General features: G+C 35.8%; 1 protein-coding gene across 1 annotated transcript in view; it reads right to left on the reverse strand.

Annotated features, from left to right (window-relative positions):
• Positions 1-25239, reverse strand: part of LOC120526654 — a 61328-nt gene that overhangs the window by 22908 nt on the left and 13181 nt on the right. Inside the window, exons 5-9 of the mRNA XM_039749809.1 lie at positions 19677-19876; positions 18971-19087; positions 13738-13882; positions 12546-12644; positions 10810-10937 (exon numbers count right to left, since the gene is read on the reverse strand). Of these exons, the coding sequence (XP_039605743.1) occupies positions 10810-10937; positions 12546-12644; positions 13738-13882; positions 18971-19087; positions 19677-19876 (689 nt within the window). The remainder of the gene's footprint in view (positions 1-10809; positions 10938-12545; positions 12645-13737; positions 13883-18970; positions 19088-19676; positions 19877-25239) is intronic.

Genomic DNA, 25239 nt, shown 5'->3' on the forward strand with positions numbered 1-25239 from the left:
TGTGTTAAATGCACAGAAATAAACACGTTATGAATTAAATAACTTTATTTTTTGTAACAGCACAGCATTTCATTCTTGACTCTGTCTTTAGCATTTCTTTGTCTAATGCATACCCTCCATGTGAGGACTTGACCTGTCACCTTAGGACAGTTTGCTCAGCACATATCCCATTTTTTGACACCAGCTCTTAAGTCACACCTGTTCTGTGACTGAGAACATGTGGCTCTTAGAATGACAATCTTGTGCAAACAGAAATAAGTCTTTTGGTTGAACATTTGCTATGATAAATGGACTTTTCCTAGACTTCTGTGATAATACTAATACTCTATGAAGAGTTTCTTTTGAACTGTTGCCAATGATTCAAATTTGAGAAATGTCCTTCAAAAAGAAAATCTGAATTACCGTAAGCGAAACTAATAAGGGGTGTTGATAAGATATGTAATGATTTACTTCAAGAGTTAGAAATACACAACAATCAAATATACTTGAACTAAACATCTGAAATATTAAAATGTGTTATTCAATTGAAATGTTCATAATTTAAATATTCTTAATTGCAATAGAAAAAAAAATGTCATTATATTCATAATCACTGACCTTGAAATAGTGCAAAATAGCCTTCTGGGGGTGGATGTTAGAGTGCTAGGGCTAAGAATTTGTGATCAGTAACCTCAAAATAGCATAAAATGACACTCCCCATACCTTTAATACCAATCTTCATGTTTTTGAAGTTTTGTGAAAAGGAGTAACTTTGACCGCTTATATCCTGTTAGGAGGTGAATCCCTGGAGTCATTTCATGTGACATGCACAATTTCAAGTTCTTCTGATCAGTTTTGATGAAGAAACCTATTGCTTTACTCTTTATCATAAAGTTGATATTTCATACACAAAATATGGTCCAAAAATGGCCTAAAATGAGAGCTTTTAGGGACTAGAGGGCCACAAATTGGGGGAAATCCAATCTTGCGTAACTAGACATCAATTTGATTCAAAAGGTTTATCATATATGGGGATTTTCCCATATAGAGATTGAAAACTGAAGGGATTTCAAAGCATAAACAAGTACTAGGGTGTTGTACCATGTTCTACTCTTTTGCTAAATGAATCTTAGCCTAGAGAGGTCTGTTATTTTCTTACATCCGAGATGTCTCACTTAAAGGTTTTCTAATGCTGTATCTGTCCTAGTGTCTATATAAACACAGGAAATTCCAGTTTCTGTATTATGTCTTGCCTGAAGAAGGGTTCTGCTTTGAAAGCTTGCATATTGTAATTTTTTTAGTTATCGAATAAATGGTGTCATTTTGCTTGACTTCTCATTGAAATCATGTGTAATTAATTATTAGACAGATAGACAGATATGGTACTATATAACAGATATAGATAGATAGAAGGGGCCGCCTAACTCCATTACTTGAGTCGGGTGGAAGAGGATGAAGCTTGTGAGCTTTAGTGAAGGCTAAAGAAAGAGAAGAAGAGAAAGAAAGATGGGACTGAATCTAATTAGGAGTGATTTGTGCACTGTGCTGTGTGTAGGATAAAGTAAAAATAAATAGTGGGTGTTCTGGACATTGTGGGTCTGCCTCTCGGTCTGTAGCCAGGCTGATCTTTCCACAATAGATAGATAGATAGATAGATAGATAGATAGATAGATAGATAGATAGATAGATAGATAGATAGATAGATAGATAGATAGATAGATTGGCTGTGCATAGGGAAGGATAAGCCATTTAAAGATCATCCTCTAAATAATTTCATTGTAACCACAATGCCTCATATCTTCTGTACTCTGGGAACTCACTATTAAATTGCACAGATACAGAAATGGTTTTATTGCCAAAGGATACCATTATCAACCCATTTTCATCGTTTAAAAACATCAATGTGGAATATTGTCCTTTTTGCTCTCTGTACAGTCCTTTCTTTAAAATATTTGCTATATATTGTATACTAGAAAAATACCCGAGTTTCGCAGTGGAGAAGTAGTATGTTAAAGAAGTAATGAAAAAGAAAAGGAAACATTTTGAAAATAACGTAGCATGACTGTCAATGTAATTGTTTTGTCACTGTTGTGAGTGATGAGTGTTGTTGTCATATATATATATATATATATATATATATATATATTTACACACACACACACATAAACATGTATATATATACATATCTATACATATACACATATATACATACATATATATCTACATATATACACACACATACATACATACACACACATATATACACACATATATACATATACATACATATCTACATATATACACACACAGCTATTTCGTATCAGTGCAATATGCTGATTGTTAAAACGGTTGACTCCCGCTCTTACGTGCAATAACAAATCAAATCATTAAGTTGTCTTTGCTCATATGTCATTTTAGAGCTGGACGCCTGGCATCTTTTTTTGGCCACAAGTTCGTTTCTGTTTGGTGTGAGGTTCTGTGTTGTGGAGATTCTCAGGATGGATTGCAGGTGCTCATCAGTGAGGCGACTCCTGTGTGCTGTTTTGTTAGTCTTTATCACTGAGAAGAGCTTCTCACACAGATATGTGCTACCAAACATGCACAAGGTTCGAGTCGCATGTAGACGGACTTTTTTTGTTCTTCAAAGTCACCAAAGCGCCGTGCAAACTCAGTGCGCTCAGTTTATCAGCAAAGTGCGTATTTGGGAACACCATAGTGACGACTTGGTTTAACATTACTTGGGAACAGGGAAAGTGGGGCAAGGTGCATTGGTGCATTTGTGTCTCCCATAAAAGCAGCTTCACTTGAAATCACTTTGTGATTGTGCACGGGTAAAAGCGTCCGCTGAAGTGTCAGATTCTTATTTAATTCTTCTGCTTTCTGTATCTTCTTCTTCTTCAGGTTACCGTGATGTTTTGTTTCATAGTGCCGTCTTAGATTAAATTCTGTAATTACAGCCACATTAGCTCCACAAATGAAATACACGGGTTCAGTAAACATATACTCAGCCTCCCATCGGTTTTTAAAGGCTCTATTTTCAGAATCAACTTTTCTCTTCAGCATCGTGTGAGCTAGCTTCGCAATAACTTGCAGCATCATAAGGTAGACTTGATTAACGCGGTAAGTGTTCGGCAAGGCAGCTGAAGCGCTGCATTATGGGATCTGTAGTTTATTGTGTTACCAGCGCTTCATATACCGGGCTTTAATAACAATAATACAGTATATAAAATGATCTCGCGGGCGGATATAATTACACGCCGGGCGGATGTGGCCCGCTGCCCTTGAGTTTGACACATATGGACTAAATAGAACTTGAAAAGATATATTTTTCAAATGTGATCGCGCAATTCAGATAGAGTTGACGCGCACTACAGCCTGCATGCCTCAATAAGTCATCCTTCCTCGCTCTTACTTTTTACCGTTCATCTAATGAATACACTGAGTATGGCTTTACCAAAACAATCATTGATGGCGAATAAAGTATCCATTATTCGAGTATGTAGATCGGGATATATATATATATATATATATATATATATATATATATATATATATATATATACATATATACATACCGCGTATCGCAGGAGAAGTAGTGTGTTAAAAAAGCTAGAAAAAGAAAAGGGAACATTTTAAAAATAACATAACATGACTGTCAATATACAGTATTTATTTTGTGAGTGTTACTGAGTGTTGCTGTCATCAAGGATTTGATTATCATTATTTCTTTCAATCAGGTTCGTATTTGTAGGATGTGTTGTGTTCAAGTTACATTCCGTGTTTGTCAATTGTTGTAAAGATGACAGGTTTCATTCATCGATTCGTTTCTTACTGCATCAATAAACAGCTCGTCTTCTTCTTTATCTGAGACCTGACACACTGCATGCACGGGTTTTTTACACTGTCTTCCTTTAGCGGGACATTGACTTTTTCCACCGTGTGCTTTGTTTCCGCAGTAGCTGGATTTATGAATATGCTTGTATGTATCAGACACTTCATATTTTTTGCTGCCTTTTCAATTGTGTAATTCGGTTTTTGTTCAGCGCTCTTTGGAACTGTTGCTTTTATCTGTGCACTGCGTCAGTTCACGTGAGCAACTCGGTGTACTTGCATCGAAGGTTCCCAGCTGTGCTGGTGCCATCTCGTGCTATGTCCATAGCTTTATTTAATGTTACCTTAGTCCTGGCACTTAAAACTTTCTCTCGCAGTTTCGCTGAGTTTGTGTCAAACACCACCCTGACCATCTCATCTTCCTCTCCATAAGCACAGTCCTTCACCCGTGAATATTTACCCGTGGCAGTTTGCTATTGGATTGCCGCTGACGGACGGCCTTATATGGGCAGGCACTAAATTACAAACGCCAGCGGCAGCTTGTCTATGAACTTAATTTAAAGTGTAGGTTTACATCGTGCTTTGTTTCCGAAGTAGCAGAACTCATGAATATGGTTGTATATGTCACTCGCTCGCTTCTTATTGTTTCGCTGCCTTCTCAATTATATAATGCATGTTTTCTTCAGCGCTTTTTGAGGTCTTCCTGGTTTTCTATGTACTGCATGATTACGTGGGAGGCGTGATGATGTCACACAAAACTCCGCCCCCACGGCGTTGAAGCTCATCTCCATTACAGTAAATGGAGAAAACTGCTTCCAGTTATGACCATTACGCGTAGAATTTCGATATAAAACCTGCCCAACTTTTGTAAGGAAGCTGTAAGGAATGAACCTGCCAAATTTCAGCCTTCCACCCACACGGGAAGTTGGAGAATTAGTGATGAGTCAGTGAGTGAGTGAGTCAGTGAGTGAGTGAGTGAGTGAGTGAGTGAGGGCTTTGCCTTTTATTAGTATAGATATATATATATATATATATACATATATATATACAGTATATATGTGTGTGTGTGTATATATATATATATATAGCAAAATACCCACGCTTTGTAGCGGAGAAGTAGTGTGTTAAAGAAGTTATGAAAAAGACAATTTGGAGGATGTGTTGTGTTCAAGTTACATTCCGTGTTTTTCAACTGTTGTAAAGATAACAGGTTTCATTCATCGAAGTGTTCACTACCCAAATCGGTACTCTTATCTGAGACATCACACACTGCATGCATAGGTTTTTTTACACTGTCTTCCTTTAGCTGGACATTGACTTTTTCCACCGTGTGCTTTGTTTCTGCAGTAGCTGCACTTATGAATATGCTTGTATGCATACTACGTTCACAGTCAGTTCACATGAGCCGCTCGGAGTACATGCATCAAAGGTCGTTTGCATAAGCACAGTCCTTCACCCGTGAATATTGACCTTATATAGGCAGGCACTCAATTACGTGGGAGGCGTGATGACGCAGGACGTAACTCCGCCTCACACGACGACCGACCTGCAGGCTATGGCAGTATACAGTATATGGTCAAAAGTAGGTTCCAGTTATGAATGTTATGCGTAGAATTTCAAAATGAAACCTGCCTAACTTTTGTAAGTAAGCTGCAAGGAATGAGCCTGCCAAATTTCAGCCTTCCACCTACACGGGAAGTTGGAGAATTAGTGATGAGTGAGTGAGTAAGTTAGTCAGTGAGGGCTTTGCCTTTTATTAGTATAGATTTTAAAATTTCCAAATAATAGTGACAATAACATGGTTATTGTTTTCGTTGTTCTCAATATTAGGTATTTTTATTATCACAAGTGAAAAATTCAGTACAAGAAATAAGTCATAATCCATTCTTAAATATTTTTTCAATATTTTTACCATTGCTTGGATTTAAGGTTTAGAAAATAATTAGTAACATCCTTTAGGAAGAGAGGCTTATGTCAATACTGCATACTGTCATTTTCTGAGCCCACTCATTTCAGCATGGAGCCACAGTGAGCCCCTTGCAGCATTTACTAAATGCAAATGAGAGGTTAAAGCTCAAAAATCCAAATATACTTACTTTAAATGTTCTGCAAAAGTTTCTTTTTGAGCATAACATGATAACATGTCTGCATAAATGTATTTTGTTTTATACTCATAATGAAACATTCTTGTACACATTAGTAAAGTTCACTGCTACAATGTCCAAAGCTAATGCTAGCAGCTCTGGATGAAAAGCAGGAACCAACCCTGGACATTTAGGCCATTCTATTGCAGGGCTTGCTTTAAAACGTTTAAATCTTAATTTTACAAAAGTTTGCATTAATAGCACTTTTGCTTAATGCATACTCCACTGTTTATATTTTAATTCTACTGTAAAAATAAGAGCTTTTGAAGTAGACACATTTAAACTTTAACACCACATCATTTCTGCAGTTAATCAAACTTCAACATAAAAAACAGCCATGGACATGGAGGAAGGTGAGAGACTGAAGCTGGGGGTTTGTCTGTGTTTTGTTATTTAGTGCATTTACTTGTATCAAAATTACATTTTTCATGAGAATTTTTTACGTATACAGGGTGCTTGAGGAGCAATGTGTATATTCCTTCAGTTCTAGTCACATTCAAATAAATTCTGTTTAAGCCTACCATTATAAATACTGAACAGTGTCAGAAAACTTTCAGGTGTGCTGAGTCCTTTATTTCCTTAGGACGCTGTGCTTTTTCATTTCATTTGATATTTATTGTTGGACTTAGTCCATCTCCGTATCATTTTTATACACCAAACTCCATAACATACTTTCAATATTGTTTATTTTCTGGTCATATTTGTTTAGATATGTTAATTTACTATTATAATAATCCTCATCATCATCAACATTATTTCCATTCCACTTTTACTGGTGAGGGCTGCATTTCAAACAAACAAAGACTGAGGAGGACATTTCCAAACACTTCCTCGAGATCCTCCTGCGTGTTGTGCAAAATTGAAAAACAGAAATCCAGGAGAAAGAAATATCAGTTGAAAGCAGGTGGGTTCAAAAAGCCATGAGGATGAAAAAAGTACTAGGCTCTGAATCGTTGAAACGTTACTCAAAATTCTAAAGTCAAGGACAGAGAGCGCAAAGTCAAAGCCAAAAATTTGAAAGTATCAGACGAAATGATAGAGAGTTTGGTTGTAGATATCCACAATCTTAATACCAGTTGCAACATGGCGCTTGCTTTAAAGCTGTCATGTTGATGACGTCATAAAATAGGACTTCTCTGACCGAGCTCCTTGGAAGGGATTGAGGCATTGAAGCAACAAAGCCACAAAATGGTGTTGATAATGGAAGGATACCAAATAAAACAAAAATAAAAGTAAAATACATTCAAATAAAAAGTTTCAAAACTAATAATAAATTTAGAATCATTGCAGTTCAAAAGTAAAGCACCATACAAATGTCAGAAAAGATTTATTAACTTTTAATCATATCATAACACTAGGAAATATCCAGATGTTACTACTCCAGCCAACAGATATAAGCTGGGGTCTACCCTTTAGTTCTTTCCAAGTGGCTTGTACTTAATGCACCTCACATGGGAGGAAACTGCATGCCAAAACCACCCACACCAGCTGCTATCAGTGTGGAGCAGCAGCGGTTCTATTCCAAGGTCATCCTGTATTTTTGCTGGAGTATGTGAATTTCCTATCTATCTATCTATCTATCTATCTATCTATCTATCTATCTATCTATCTATCTATCTATCTATCTATCTATCTATCTATCTATCTATCTATCTATCTATCTCCAAGCTTCTTATGCTCCTGAAAATGCGCTCAACCACATAATAGGCTGTCCTGGAGGGAAAACCACATATTGCAGGTACCTGTGAAAAGGATAAAAATAAACAGTTTGATAAATATGACTGATAATATTTAATTTGTTTGTTTTATATTAGTGTTTTTCTTTAGGATTATTTAGATGTAGCTTTAAAGTGAATAACTTGTGCACCCAAAGATCATACAGGAAAGGTAGAATTAGCTCATAGATTACAAGGGAACTACAAAACAACTACATAACTAATGGCTCATATGTAGGGCATCAGGTGTTTGCCAGAAAATGGATAAGATTTTGTAATGAATGCAAACAGATTAATGAATTCCACAAAGATAAGCGTAAAAATAAATATTAAGACTGTTATCTAGGTACTGTATGTGTTTAAGCTCAGCAAACCTAACCAGTGTGTATATGATTGTAAGAAAAACGTGAAATAAAAGTTAGGACTTTGAATATCAACGTCTTTCTCATAGCAGCTAAATTTTACCTCACTGACATCTAACCAGGCATTGGGAATGTATCGGTTTTCCAATTTCAGCTATTGCAAGATCTTACATAAAATAGCCATCAAATGCACCCTATAGAGGAAAGGATTTTAATAGCATTTTCAGTGATATCATAAATACCAGAAAGTGGTGACATCTTGGCCAGATTTGCCATCTACTGACCTATACACATCATCACACATTGCTTATGAAGACAAAGACTATAACAACTAAACATATAACTACCTTATATAATGCTTACTCTGTGACCCTAATTTAAATTGTTCAGGTTGTATTTTTTCATATCTAATATTCATGCCTGTTTTTTTCTGCAAACAAACATAAGTAAAGACTGAAATAAAGTACAGACATCTTAGTTAACTTCTTCAATGTTGTTGTTTACATCCTCCTTTTCCTTTTTTTTTAAAGTCCAGGAGAGCAGTGCCACCCACCAATATATCTGCAATTATTGGAATTCTAATTTTAATTTTGCTAATTTAGTATTTGCCTTTTTGCAATTTTGACATTTTTGCAATAATTTTTAAACTTTGGAAAAAGAGGATTTTTTCAGAGTTTTCTCTTTATTAAATAAATTAAATATAATTAAAGGTGTTATATATTTGAGCCAGAGGCTTTGCAGTTCTGTTCCTTATTGAAATTTTAGATCTTAGTGTACTGCAACAGTGGAAAGCAGTCAAAATTTTAATGAATAAGGGAACAGAAGATGAGACGTGAGCTGTAAGACAAGTAGAGTTTCGACCAGAAAGTCTATCCTTCCTTTTCTCAGCGCCCAAATCTAAACCAAAGTCAAGTCTTCTGTGAAAATGTTAACTATGAATAACAAATACCAACATCTAGTCATATTCTTGAAAAACCAGGAAGTGAACAATGCTGACCTTTATACAGTTGCTTTGATGACATCACATGGTGCACAATCCCAGTTGTCCCTGGGTAAAAAGCCATAGCAGTGCGTAAAAATAGAACACTGAATGGTAGTTCTGATAAAAAACAATCATTGGATTGTGTGAAGATGTGAATGAACTTCAACATTATTCAGTACAAGTTGAATATGAAAATTGACTTCACCAAATAAAAAAGAAAGATTAACCATGAACAATGCAAAAATGTATACTCGAAAAAAATAAGAAAAAATCCCAATTGTCACACTGAAACCTTTATTGAGGTTTTTAGGTCTTAGAACCTTCTTGACTATTTAGGTCTTTCATAGTTTTCTAAGCCTAGATCATAACAACAGAAACAACTAAGACTTTTTTCTAACATATATTCATATATTGAATTCCAGAAATTGACTCAAAATGAGTCTGGAGGTTTTCAGAGAAAGTATTAGTTATGTCTGCATAATTTGTCTATTATAAAAAAAAAATTTTGGGAGGGAGACTAGGGAGATGAGACGTGATCTTCTCAAAAGACAATTTAACATCCAGCGAGAGACACTTTAACGTCACGTGAGACAAGGCAGTGAGACAACATTTAAAACAACTTCACAGACATCTAACTTAGCAGTTGTTGGAATGCTTTTGGCAGACACACGTCATGTGTTTTCAGCTCCTAAAACAACGACAAGCGACAAGCAGAACACACAGCTCGCCAGCAGCAGCAAGCCAGCAGATGATCCTAAGCGTGCGTTCAGCGATCACCCCCAATCCCATTCACAATGTGAGCAGCAGAGATGCGAAGTGGCAAAAGGACTGCTGCTCTACAGGCTTTTAAATGATTGAAGTGCAGCGTGACAAGAAGAACACACAGTTCGCCAGCAGCAGCAGCAAGACAACATGATCCGACAGCATCTCCTTAGCTTAAGTTAAGCTGCCCCCCCTTCACAACGCGAGCAGCATTATATGTCCTGTGAGAAAGAGATTTAACCATGCCCGGGGCCGGAAATAAAGGAAAAGTATTGTTTTTACAAAAGTTTTAAAGTAAAAGTGAAAATAATGCATATGTAACAATTCCCATGAAAATAACAATTTCTTTAAATTGTATATCCAGTTAACCAAACCCGGGTGTGGGCGAGCAAAGCGAGTAGGGTGCGGAACCCCCTCGTCATTCAAAATTACCATCCATTCATCAGTTTTCCTAATGAGCTTATCAAGTGCAGGGTCGTGGGGCAGTTGGAGCCTATCCCAGCAAACATTAGGCACAAGGCAGGAACAGCACCTGAACAGGATGCAACCCCATCACAGCAGCCAAACCATGTTGCTCATCATTTAATTTTAAAACAAAAAAATGCCCATGAAAGAAAAATGCTCACAAACATTTTTTCATAACAAATTTATTTTTCTTGGAACCACATTGTCTCCTTAATCAGTGTGTGTTCATATGAGTGTAAAAGCAGCAACAAAATGAAATACATCAGTGACTCAATTTTCCAAATAGACAAATTAGAATTTTTAAATGATATTTCAAATTACATTTCGAAGAAACATAAGAAAACGTTTCATTTATCCATGCAGTCTTCTTCTCAATCTAGCCATCTTATTACCTGGAAACTTATCGTCTTACTAAAGGCCAATTACATCTGTGAATGTTGATAGCAATTTTTATTCAGATTCTATACATGAGATATATTATTTACACTTTTAAAGTGCAGGAAAAACATAAGCCTTATATAGAATCAAACTGAAACAAACAGATACATAAACATTTCTTTTAAACAGACTTTGCAAAACCAACTCTGTTGTTAGCTCTGTCAAAGATGGAGTACCATTCTCTGATGAACACATCCCCCAAAATCCACAACTGGTCCTTTCCATTCAGTCCAAAACCAGTAGAACATCCAGAACTCTTCTGTTAAATAAAGAACATTTTTAAAATGTATAATTAGATACCAGGAGCTAGTGTGATACCCATGTCCTCTGAAAATCTTTAAAGCGATTGTTATAAAATTGACATTTCACCTGAACCTTTATGTAGTGTCTGATTCAAGCTAAATAACACACATTTGATGATATTAAGAAAAAAGTGGTGGAGGATACGTTAAGGGGCAATTTCGGGAATGGTGACTTAGGTGCTGTAATTTCCAACTTTTATCATTTTTGTTTTGTGCAAATTCCTATGTAGTTCCTATCAATATATACTCATATATATATATATATATATATATATATATATATATATATATATATATATATATATATACTGTATGGATTATAAGGTTTGGAGACTCAAAGAGTTCAAATTTGGGATATAATTTAGTCTACAATCTATTCTGACAAACCTTGTTATTGAATCATGTTCTATCGCAATGCAGTTTTGCTTTAAGTTTGGCCAATGGTCTGTTGGGTTTCTGTTTCTGCCATCTCTGTGGAGATCTTCTCAGAATTCCCTGGGGCGCACTTGTTTGTGATGATGTAAAGCTCACCCTGGCTATTTCAGTATCTGAGCTTGATGGGAAAAACCTTGTTTTGCTGCATCAAAAGATCTTTGTTTAGTTCTTCCTGGTTTTATGATTCCCCACTATTGTTTTTGACTGGGAATTTTTAGATTGCATTATGGCTTTGACAAAAGATTTTCTTTTCTCCTGGCTTTGACCTTTGGCCCATTTTTTGACTTTCGATTGTTCATGTCATTTTTATTTCATTTTTACATTCTCTCATGAGTCAGTATAGGTATTGATTGATGCACAAAGATCAGAGTTTGGCAAACTAATTCAAAGGGAAATCAAAACACGCGATTGTTATTATTTTACTAGGGCTTCATCCGTGGCTTAGGGGTCTTTAATTCTTGTTTGTTTATATTTTTGCCTTTCTGTGAATAATTTTGTTATATTTTTAATGAGAATATTTTAACCTTTTTCTTTTGTATTTAGTAGTTTATTTTAAGTGTTTTTGTTTTATAATCATTTATCAGTTTCTTTTTATCTTTTAAATATGTTAGTAAAATGCATCTGTCTTGTTTTTAGCATGTAAATCCCAAGTAGGTATTGCCTCATGACGTTGTTGTGGCATCCTCTGGTGTCCATAAAGGTCTGTGATGCCTCTGGATGTTGCTGAGGCATTAGCTTTCTTGTTGTTTGCTTTCCCTTTTCTGCTTCCTTGTTTTGTAAGCTGGTTGTACTGATTTATGATTAAAAGGTTTTGGTTTTATGTGTAATTGAATTTCGTGTCTCACGTTTTTAGTTTAATTATTTGTGTTTGTTATAATATTTTAATTTATTTAATAAATTAATTACAATTTAACCTAATTAACCATGTGTTTGCCTAAATTTACATTGTAAATGTTGGAAATTACACTTGCCTAGTCACTCACACTCCTCATGTAATCCATTAATGTAACTAAGTATTTTTTGAACATACACTTTTACATAATTGGGATAAACATAATAGGTGGACTCATGTATCTTTGTGGATATCATGTTTTAACCAAATGCTTTTAAAATGACTGCTGTTAGGTTACCTGGGAAATGTAGGCAGATGGTGGCAGAGAAAACTCATATCCATTGAGGGTGATGACAACATTGGGCAGGCTTTCTATATTGTTGCAATTCACCATAGCCTGTAAAATTAAATAGAAAAAGGTTTTAGACTGGTGAAGTAGAAATGCATAGCTATTCATCCAGTCCCACACCTTCATAATACAATTCAGACTTTCATGGAACCCAAAATCTATCCAGAAAGTAACAAGAACTAACCACATATTATTCTGTTGTCCTCCTGGGGGTTTAAAATACATTAACCTTAATGTTGAATTATCTTTAAAACCTGTTCTACAGTATAATAGTTATAACAGGTAAGACCACTTGATAATGCATATATTGATTTAAAATCTAGAGTTAACCATTTCAAGCACAGATTTTGCTTGGCAATGTGCATAAATGCCATTTTTAATTTGTCTTTAGCTATTAAAGAATAAAGCAAACAGCAGGAAAACACAGAGATTCAGCAAGTAAACCCTGCATCTTAATACATGTCCCCACATTAAATCCTTAATTGGTTTCCCTATTTTAGGACGTTTGTTTGAAATTCCTGATTTTGTGTGGATTTCCAACCATACTGAAGACATGTGGTCAGCTCAGATTATATCTCCAAGTTGATCTTTCCATGTAACTTTATGTGCCTGTGAAGAACTGGCATATTTTCCAGGAAACCTCTATGTTTGCGCTTATTGCTGATTGGTTAAGCTTACCCCCTTCGGAACAATAAATGGAATAGCTAGTTTCAGAAAATGGATTGACAGATGGAGACATATGAAAATAAGAAAACAGGTTAATATTAGATAACTATGTGACTAGTGCTGAATTGAGGAATACATTATTAGACTTGTACTGCACACTAGAACTAAGACTGGCATCTCAATACAATTTTTAAAAAAATCAGTCATATGCTGTCCTTCAAGGTACATTTTTCTCAAGGTTTTTTTCACAAGGTTCCACATAATTGGAGTATACTGTAACTGAACGCTACTATTGAGCATGCAAACATACTACTTATAAATGGGATCTAAAAACTGTTATTTGGTCCAGTATTTTGTCTATATGGCTTTTCATAATTGAAAAACATTCAATTGAGCTTATTGATGAACTTTATATGAGTATTATAATTGAAACTAAAACAAAAATTTTGCATAGAAGTTTAAGTAGCTGACATACCTGCCCAAAGTTGCCTGGACTGGTTCCGATTGCTGCGTTAATGCTGTTGATGTCAGTGTTGGGTCCCACAATATTAGACGTGCCTGTATCCACAATAGCCTTGCATCCAGAGGTGCAAGCAACTGGAGATCCATTAATTTTAATGCTGTAATGCAAAAACACACAGATGGACACAACCATTATACTGTACATGTAGCAGAGGGCAAGTTCAGGGCGTGTCTCGCAGGTATGGGGCATGGGGAAAATTACACAGAATAATTTACTGTAACGCCAACACTAACACATTTTCCATAAGCTTTTGAATGGAGAAGCACTATCTAGAGGACTAATGATGTCACTTCCACCTGGGATAACAGTAGCCCCAACTCTGTCTCACTGTGTAAACCACCTGACCCAGGGAGGCCTTGTTGGTCTTGACCCAATGTTCATCCTTTAAGTCAAAATGTTTTATATTCTTTTTTTTTACAATAAATATATTTATTTATTTATTTATTTTTGACTTTTATTGGTAGACTTGGACTGGATACCCCCATTTCTAAATCGGTGTGTGTTCTGGAAAATAGTTTTCTCAATGGCCTCTGGACATAACCAGATTAAGGCTTTGTAATATATAGTTAAATATATGAATTAGGCAAGAAGAAAACACTCCAAACCTAGTATATCCAAACATAAATCACGTAACATGTACAAAGATGACTATCTTCTAATATTCCACAGCCACTCTTACTGAACAGATTCATTGTCTTATTGTAGAGAGAAACACCCTGAAAGCAGTTTAGAGGGACCAATAAGTGTAACAACAGGAGTGTCAACTATGAGAGTTACTGGAGCAGCTTCTAAAGAGTGATAAGCATACACTGAACATGAAATGTATGTCTTGGTACAAAGCATATATAATTCAGTGTTACTTTATTACCTGTAATCATATTTGAGAGACCTGTTTGCAAAACTAATATGCGTATACAGAATGAGTTTTAATATAATTTGTTTTGTTTTTCAGTACATAATTTAATGTACATTAGTACTTTATAGACTGGCAGCATGTAAATGATATTCATAAAGACTAAGACTAGTGTGTGTCTTTCAGGACATAATGCATTTAATGGACTATTACTTTGTGTGAGTCTGAAATTTGAGCAGATGAAATGCTATCTGAAGGTTGCTTACTTTAAGTGACTGTATGTACCTGTGAATAGCTGGCATCCTTTTCTATGACAGTCCCCACTTTGTGCACTCTGCTTTGGGGATATGCTTAGTCTCTTTCAAAACTATGACTAAGACAGTTGATTTGTAATGTGTTGTATAAGCCAACTTTTATTTTGAAATGCCCTGTTGGTGAGTTCCATTTGGTCTGCTGTACATGCAGTTTTTGTGGGTCTATTGCTTACCTGGATTGCTTTGTTCTGCTTATCTTTATCAGTTGTGAATGCAGATACTGTAATAGCATCATTTTCTTTTTAAACGTTATGAAACTCAAAACATGGCAATATGAAAGTAGGATAATGAAACTAACAGTAACACTTTAGTTTAGGTACGGCAAAAATGTATTTATTACTCATTAACTTTTATGTAACAAGACTTTAAAGGCTTCTTTCTTCCACCTTAAAAATATTAGGAAATGAAGGCGCTTTGTAAATAAACAGGATTCTGAGAAATTAATTCATGCATTTATTTCTAGTTGGATTGACTACTGCAATGCGGTGTTCACTGGATGTTCAAACTGTTCCCTATACAGCCTCCAGTTAATCCAAAATGGGCTGCAAGAATTGTTACAAGAAAAAGAAAATACGAACACATAACTCCAGTTCTTAAATCCTTTCACTGGCTCCCAGTTAAGTTTAGGGAAGATTTCAAAATCCTCTTTTTAACATATAAAGCATTAAATGGCCAAGGTCCAGCTTACTTGTCTGAACTTATCATGACTTACAAACCTGAGCGCACATTAAGATCTCAAGATGCCGGTCTGCTTATGATTCCAAGGATTAATAAAATAACATTGGGAGGTCGAACTTTTAGTTACAAGGCCCCTAAACTGTGTAATGGTCTGCCTGCTTCTATAAGAGATGCCCCTTCGATCTCAGCCTTTAAATCCCACCTGAAGACTCACTACATCAGTTTAGCATATCCTGACTAGAGCTGCTGATTAACTGTGCAGACTGCATCTCTGTTGTTAATCATTAGCACTAAAACATAAGTAACATGACAGTTATAATTGGATACTAACCTTCTCCTATTCTGTTTCTCCTCTTGGTACTCAAATGTGGGACTTGGTGCCACGGCCCACCTGCCAAGTTGTTTTGCCTGCCTATGGTAAAGTCATCCCTGATGGAGGATCGCAGGAATCATGAGAAAGAGGGATCCTTTCATCGGATTGGTTGGCCAAGCACTGTTTCAGCCGTGGAATGGCCAAATGGGGGAGGCAACTTGATGGATGAGGTCTCCAGGACTCTAAAAATATCCAAATCTTATTATGTGATATCATCTACTGTTAAATTCTGCTCCGTACTTCTAAATTTTTTATTTTTATGCTGTATTGAGGATTTGTTCCGTTCTGTGTATTGTATTGTATTGACCCCCTTCTTTTGACACCCACTGCACACCCAACCTACCTGGAAAGGGGGTTCTCTTTGAACTGCCTTTCCCAAGGTTTCTTCCATTTTTTTCCCTACAAGGTTTTTTTTGGGAGTTTTGCTTTGTCTTAGAGAGTCAAGGCTGGGGGGCTGTCAAGAGGCAGGGCCTGTTAAAGCCCATTGCGGAACTTTCTGTGTGATTTTGGGCTATACAAAAATAAACTGTATTGTATTGTATTGTATTTTGGTCTTCAAAAGGCTTACAAAACATCAGTAGATTAGTTTATTCAACTCTGGGCAGTGTGGCATATAGACATGATGGTAAAATTCCTTGTTAATATGAAGGTTTCATGGGTTCTATACTAAATATGTAATATCAAGAGAAAAGCGTTTTAGTTAAGCCAACTCAGACCACTCCAAAGTGAAGTTTTGTTAGATATCATGAACGTGTGCATTGGAGGCAGCTTAAGGGCTATGGTGATGGTAATTACCCACCGAACTAGAGGTTGGTGCTGTGTTCCAATGCCTTCTTTCTTCATCCCTCTGCAGAATGGGAGATTGACACCTGTTCCAGCACTTCCATTGTCTGCCCTCCTGGACCCGCCCACTTCCTGCCTGGAACCCATAGGCGCGTCTGAAAAGATGCATCTGTAACTTGTGTATATTTTTGTGCTTAAAGCTTTTGCAATTATACAGTGTCAGCAGGCTGGTGTCCCAACCTCTTGACGTTGTTGTGTTTCTTCTTTACTGTATATAGGTCACATTGCAAAGATAAATCAACACTTCACTGATGCTTTCTAAGTGTTATGAAGACCCAAAGAATTGTGTGTTAAGGTCTTGTTACATAAGTGGAAATGAGTAATAGATGCATTTTTGCAGTATCTAAACTAAAGTGTTACTGATCTAATACTTGATTGTATTATACTTATTTGCAGATTAATATTGTTGGGTAGAATGCCCAGTGGGGGCTGAGGGGCCTTTTATTTTCTTTTTCCCCTGCAGATTTTGTTTTTTTCTACAGACGTAACTGCGTGTTTTTTTTTTTGTTTGTTTTTGTTCTAAGTCTCACCTTTAGAGACTTAGAATGCAATACTGTACATAAGAATGCTACTTTTCTACTAATTATATATCTATGTTAGGTAATCCCATATTGATTTATTTTTTATTACTCATTTATTACTTATTCATTACTACTTATCTAATTTAATTTGTTTTTTTCTTTTCTTGCAACTATTCCTTTGACATCTTGTAAATCACTTTGAGCTACAGTCTGCGTATGAAAACGTGCTATAGAATTAAATGGCTTTGTCGTGAGTACCAATTAGCTCACAGTATCACAGAAGTCACATTGGGGATTGATGCATGGTTGATTCATTTTATGCTATTTACTTCTGTGCTGTTCATTTTTTTTTTTTTTGTTATTATGTCCTTTGTTGTTGCAATAACATGATCAGGAACACATTAGTATTTCATTTCTGAGTTTTATTTTGACTAGTATTGAGACTTTGATTCTGTTTTGGTCTTAAGGAGTGTAAAATAAAAATGCATATAATGAATTCTGTATACTAATTCTGCTAACATCCCTGACTCCCAAATGAGAGACATCTGCAATTTCTGCCAATCATAACATATGTTTGTTGCATGGACCTTCCAGTTTCTTCCACCAAATATATCATTTAGAAAATTAACCTTAGCTTTTACTTAAATAATTTTTTAATATCTCGTTATTTTTTCTTTTATCTAATTAGTTACCAGTTCTAATGTTTAGCACTGTACCTCTTTGTTAGTGTTTCAGTGTCTGGTACATTCTTAAAAATAAACATTTCAGATTGGTTCTTCAGGGCAATACCATAGGGTATTGGTTCTGAAAAGACGTATCCACATGAAGGTTCCAGAAAGAACCTTTATTTATTTAGATCTGTAACAGGCTCCGTACAGTTACTAACAATGAATAGGTCAAGATTGTAGATGAACTCTTGCTGCATGCAATAACACAGACTAAGTCCAGGTTTTCTTACTCTGTAGGTAGCCTACCATACATTAAAGAGTTCACTTTTTTTGTACATATAAGGAGGTTTTTTAAAGTACAAAGAAACAACTTCATATGCAAAGAGCCCTTCCTAGAATGAAATGATGCCGCGTCAAACAACAGTTCTACTAGGAACCACACAACACAGTAAAGAACCATAAAGTGTCATTAAATAACCATCATTTTTTTTCAAAGTTTATTCAAAGTACACAGTCTTTAGGTACAGATCCTAAGAATTGCTGGGCTGTGGACATCAGTAATCCTAACCACAGAAAACTTTGTAGCAGATGCACACATCTTGTGCTTGTATGAAAGAGATAGATTTCTTATTTCATGTAAATTGTTTAGAAAAATAAGCAAATCTGTGTGCGTGTGTGTGTGTGTGTGTGTGTGTGTGTGTGTGTGTGTGTGTGTGTGTGTGTGTGCATGCGTGTGCATGTGTGTGTACAGGATATTTTAATTCAAGGATGATTTAAGTCTGGAGTTTAAGATCCACTTGAGATGGTTGAAATACTACCTTTTTTAAAAGTAGCAATAAAAATCTAAGCTAATGCAACACATGTTCTCATTGAAGAAAATTTAATAATAATAATAATAATAAATAATTTAAAGCAGATAATAAGTATGTTCTTACCTTGTCATGGTGATTTCCCAGTATGTCTGGGAAGTTACAGGAACCCAGTAGATTTGGCCAGTGTAGTAAGATGGATCATTTCCTCCAAAAGTTACAACGCTGCCAGTCTGACCGTTCCTGGGAAAAGGAATTACAAGAACTGAGAAAACAGAAATCATTAAACAGATGATTAAAGGTACTCAATTTGAAACATGGCCGTTCTATGAAATTAGCATTTTTGTAAAGTCTAGCAAGTTCTGCATCTTACCACTTCAACTAATTTTTTAAACTAGTTTAAATGCATAAATTCCTTTCTATAGACAGAATAAAATTTTACTGTTCAGAAAGTAGAGCAGAAAGAACACGGTAGTCGTTTTGAAAGGCTTTATTGTTAAAAAGTTTCACTGTTTGTGCTAACTATATATTTTTGAAAGTGTCCCTTTTTACTGCAGTTACAGTATGCATACATTAGCTGTGTTGCATGCTGCTCAAGCAGTATGTCTATTGCCACATTGTTATTTGTTTTTATGTCTGTTCATTGTCAGTGGTGCTGATCATCTGTTCATTCATTCATCCTTTCATATGTCTAATCATCTTCTAACATTCTACAGCCTACCTTGTCCTTATTTTGCTTAATCAAAATTTTGCTTAATTGTGCTACCTTATCCTTAGTTTTGTTTTACCTTAAATAACAGAAAACTCTCTTATGAGACTTTTGGAAACATACGGGCTAAGGTAGAAAGAGAAGACATCCTCTGTCACCAAATTCTCCGACATCATGTTGTCAAACACCGGAGTTGCTCCACCAATCGCCAGAGAAGGATACGATAGGCCAAGGATTCCATCAAAGGATGCATAGTAGAGGAAGATACCAGGTTCAGTCTTACTCATGGCAAACATCTGGTTGGTGACTTCAATTTCAGCAACCTGACAATAGATAACCATTTGTCACATTGAGACTGAAAACCATACACTGTATAAGCTTCAATATGAATAGTGTTTTGCCCCGTCATACCCAATAACTGCACAAATAAATAAATAAATACTCTCTTCATTTCTGGTCTTTGGCTTAATAATTACAGGGAGTAGAATTTTAATGAGCAGTAAGGCGGTTGTGGGTTTGCTTCCCGGGTCCTCCCTGCACAGAGAACACTTTAAATATTGAGAAAAGTGCTATATAAATGTATATAATTATTATTATTATTTTTATTATTATGGCTGTTTTTAAGCTTTGTGGCCAAGCATCTGGAGAGCTGGAGCCGGATATGCAATCTACATGGAGCTGGATGATTGCCATCCTTATTCTCTGAATATCCAGATACAGTACCTATGTAAACTACATGTTAACATGTACAAGTGTATGTGTTAATTGCTTTCCAATGCCCTTCACTAAGGAAGTACGAATTAAATTATACAATTCTAAATATCTATGTCAACGTTTTAAACATTTTCATAATGAAATAGATAGGTTGGTTGATGTGCACCATTTGTAAAAATTTTATATACTACAGTTTGAAAATATTTAAAAAAAAATCCAAAATATTCTCAAAAAAACATTTGAGATTCTCACATGCAGCACTGCCTGCTAATTACACACAAAAATTAACAGTCACAGCATACCCAAGCCCAGCCAACCCTCAGTCCCACTATATCAGCCCTTATGTTTGCTTCATGCTTGTAACCTTTTTTATGTTTTTATATAAGTCCTGAGCTTTTGCACATCTGCAGGGATTCTTCAACGGGGGTCTTCCCAGACTGTCTTAAGACTGCTGTAGTTAAACCCCTGCTCAAGAAAAATAATCTTCACCCCTCTGCCTTTGAAAATTTTAGACCCATCTCTAACCTGCCCTTCTTAAGTAAAATTCTAGAGAAGGCAGTCATTATGCAGTTACTGTAAATGACCACCTCAATAAACATGCCATTCTTGATAAATTTCAGTCAGGCTTCAGAACAAATCACAGCACAGAAACTGCACTCGTTAAAGTAGTAAATGACTTGCGGGTAAATGCAGACAGAGGCCATTTATCTGTTCTCATCCTCTTAGATCTGAGTGCCGCATTTGACACCATTGATCACAATATTCTTAGAAATCGCCTTAGTCAATGGGTGGGCCTCTCTGGCAGTGTCTTAAATTGGTTTGAATCCTACCTGGCAGGGAGAAAATTCTTTGTTAGTTGTGGTAATCACATCTCAAAGACACATGATATCCGATATGGTGTTCCACAAGGCTCTATCCTGGGTCCGCTGCTCTTCTCAATCTACATGCTTCCGTTAGGTCAGATTATCTCAGGTTACAACGTGAGCTACCACAGCTATGCTGATGACACACAGCTGTACTTATCAATAGCACCTGATGACACTGATTCAATGTCTTACTGGTATTTCTGAATGGATGAATAGTAATTTTCTCAAACTAAATAAAGAGAAAACTGAAATTTTAGTAATTGGCAATAATGGATTCAATGAGGTTATCAGAAATAAACTTTATGCATTAGGATTAAAAGTTAAGACGGAAGTAAAAAACTTAGGGGTAACTGTTGACTGTAATCTTAATTTTAAATCGCATATTCATCAGACCACTAGGACAGCATTTTTTCACTTAAGAAACATAGCAAAAGTTAGACCTCTTATATCATTGAAAGATGCTGAGAAATTAATTCACGCTTTTTTTTTCAGTAGACTAGATTACTGTAACACACTCCTCTCAGGACTACCCAAAAAAGACATAAATCGTTTGCAACGAGTGCAGAATGCAGCTGCTAGAATCCTAACTGGGAAAAGAAAATCCGAACACATTTCTCCAGTTTTAATGTCACTACACTGGTTGCCTGTGTCATTCAGGATTGACTTTAAAATACTGCTTATGGTTTATAAAGCCTTAAATAATCTTGCTCCAGCTTATATAACGGAATGCCTGACACCCTATATTCCAAATCGTAACCTTAGATCTTCAAATGAGTGTCTCCTTATAATTCCAAAAGCTAAACTTAAAAGAAGTGGTGAGGCGGCCTTCTGCTGTTATGCACCTAAAATCTGGAATAGCCTGCCAATAGGAATTCGCCAGGCTGATACAGTAGAGCAATTTAAAACACTGCTGAAAACACATTACTTTAACATGGCCTTCTCCTAACTTCACTTTAACTTAATCCTGATACTCTGTATGTTCAATTCATCATAATAACTATTCATAGCGGCTCCAAAATCCGTACTGACCCCTACTCTCTCTTCTGTTTCTTTTTCTGGCGCCACCACCACCTACTCAAAGCATCATGATGCACCAACATTGATGGACTGAAAGCCAGAAGTCTACGTGACCATCATCATCAAGTCCTTCCATGAAAACCCTAAATACAAAGAGGACTGTTTGACTAATGTGAGGTAGAATACCCAGAGGGGACTGGGTGGTCTCGTGGTCTGGAATCCCTACAGATTTTATTTTTTTCTCCAGCCTTTGGAGTTTTTTTTTTGTTTTTTCTGTCCACCCTGGCCATCGGACCTTATTTATTCTATGTTAATTAATGTTGACTTATGTTTATTTTTTATTGTGTCTTCTATTTTTCTATTCTTCATTTTGCAAAGCACTTTGAGTTACATTTTTTTGTATGAAAATGTGCTATATAAATAAATGTTGTTGTTGTTGTTGTTCGACCCAATATCACTGTGAATAAGACAACCTGACCTGTAAATACCATATACTGTATACTCGCATATAAATCGAGTCTTGAAACCCGAAAAATCAATCATAAAATCAGACCCCGATTGATAACGCCTGTTCAAAAATATGATACTTACATTTTTTTTTTTAACATCTTGCTTCCTACCAACCTCGCACAAGTTTCTCAGGCACATTGAATTTTGTTGCGGCAGCACAGTTACCAATTTCTTTCGCCATTTCAATGACTTTTAATTTAAAACCAGCTTCATATTTTCTTCTGATCGGACACTCCATTGTAGATAAGGGATGCTCTTACGATAAAGGTGTATGAGGGTGTGAGATACACAAAACAGTGCAAACATCGCTTCGGAATAGTATTCTCCTTTGAAAAATTTAAACATGAGTGTATACGGTATGTGGAAAAGCAGTCATACATGTTTCTTCATGCACTGATTATTATCATCTACATTTCATGGTCTGTGTTTATGAATGTAAGCATCCAACAAGACAGAACAAACATGATATAAAGGTAGTGCCCATGTGACAGAAGCTGACATGATATGAATGTCCTGTAATTGTAAGTGAGTGTGGTGTTGTCGAATGGACAGGTCAGGTCTTCTCACAGGTGATCTGATTGATTTCTTTCATTGCTGAAAAAATTTTCAGAATTACAAAAAAAAAACAAAATTCAAATAAATGGTTTAACTTTTTTATTTTCATCTGCATTCAATTGAAACTTTTTGTGAAAAATAAAGCTTGAATGCTTTCCTTTTTGCAAATGTAAAGGCACGTGGAAGCCAACTAGAAATATCACTTAAATAATCCCAACAATATTTGCTGACTTTTCAATTTTTTACAACTCTAATTTGAAATAAATTTCAAAAAGAGAATTTGTAGGGTCATTACTTTTAAAAGATGAAACTATGTTTTGTATTACAGAAGTTTCCATTACTCATTTTAGTTTAAAATAAGCTATGTTCTGGTGCTTCAAGAATACGTAGGGTTGACAAATCAGTTTGTGATCATTTGATCTGTTCATAAGTTATTACATCGCAGAGTGAAATAACACAAAGACATATAGGATTTCAGAGAAGGTAGAAATGTTATCCTATTACAATTCTTCCTCCTATATTACATATACAAATGTGCTATAAATGTTAAGTAAATAGATAGGGTAAGTGTGAGTTTGGTTTGAAGATTTACCACTAGATGGCACAAAATTACTACCAGGCCTTGAATAGGTGGGTTCTTAATATTTACTACCTTTAAAAATGTTTTAATACCTTTAAAAGATGCTAATTTTACTTTGCACGTGGATCATTGTTTTTAGACCACTAGACCTCGATGTTATGTACCTTTACTTTTATTTGCTTTTACACATGATTATCCTAAGCTGTCCTCCCATTCCTTGCTCCCATTATTATTCCAATAAAGGTCTGCTAAGAAGGAACACATCTACAGCAGAATATGAACTCACACTTGCTCATTTTTGGCCAGTTTAGAGTTAGCTAATCTTGTTGTGTGTTTTTGACAGTAAACCATGGAAACATTTCAGTTTCTGGGAATTGAGTTAGATTGTCAGGAATTCTGAGGTAGTACCTTTAAAACAGGAACCACTCCATCATCACCTAAAAATGTCAGAGTGAATGGATAACTGTTATTTATAGAAGAGAGCTTGTCTAGTGCCTCTGCTAGTCAGTACTGCTATATAACAAGACCTTAACAAATGCTTTTTTGTGTTGCCTAGATAGATAGATAGATAGATAGATAGATAGATAGATAGATAGATAGATAGATAGATAGATAGATAGATAGATAGATAGATATTAATTTAGCGTGTTATAGAATCTCAAAGTGAATTTTGTTTTTATTCTGTTTAGTTAATGCCAGAAATTCAAACAAGTGCTAAACTGTATGTTCTTGGGCAGCATGGTGGTGCAGTGGTAGCGCTGCTGCCTCAGAGTAAGGAGACCCGGGTTCACCTCCCCGGTCCTCCCTGCATGGAGCTTGCATGTTCTCCCTGTGTCTGTGTGGGCTTCCTCCCACAGTCCAAAGACATGCAGGTTAGGTGCATTGGCGATCCTAAATTGTGCTTGGTGTGTGTGTGGGCTGGCGCCCTGCCTGGGGGTTGTTCCTGCCTTGCACCCTGTGTTGGCTGGGATTGGCTCCAGCAGACCCCTGTGACCCTGTGTTAGGATATAGCGGGTTGGACAATGACTGACTGACTTTCTTACCTGTTTTTACATTTAGAAATACATGACAGTAATAAATTGTGTCTCTCACTCCTTCATGATTTTGCACTGGATTTAGCTTATTATTGTCTGGGTATGTAGTCTTACTTTGATTTCTGCACTGTTTCCCTTTCAGTAAGTTTGCTTTTTTATCTTATTTTCAATTCTTATTTCAACATTGAGATGATACAGATTTTGGATTCATACATATGTTTTTTCTTTCCAGTTTTATTTTACAAGCACAGTGCATTGCCATTACTTGCGGTTTTAGAACTGTTATCGTGCCCATTATGAAACCTGATAATATTTAACCACATCAGATAAGGAACGAAAAACAAACAAAAAAAAAACTCCAATGTTTGAGTTCTGTGTAATGCCTGAATTGGTTTAGCATGTACTTTATA

Source organism: Polypterus senegalus, chromosome 3 (genome assembly GCF_016835505.1).
Source record: "Polypterus senegalus isolate Bchr_013 chromosome 3, ASM1683550v1, whole genome shotgun sequence".
NCBI lineage: Eukaryota > Metazoa > Chordata > Cladistia > Polypteriformes > Polypteridae > Polypterus > Polypterus senegalus.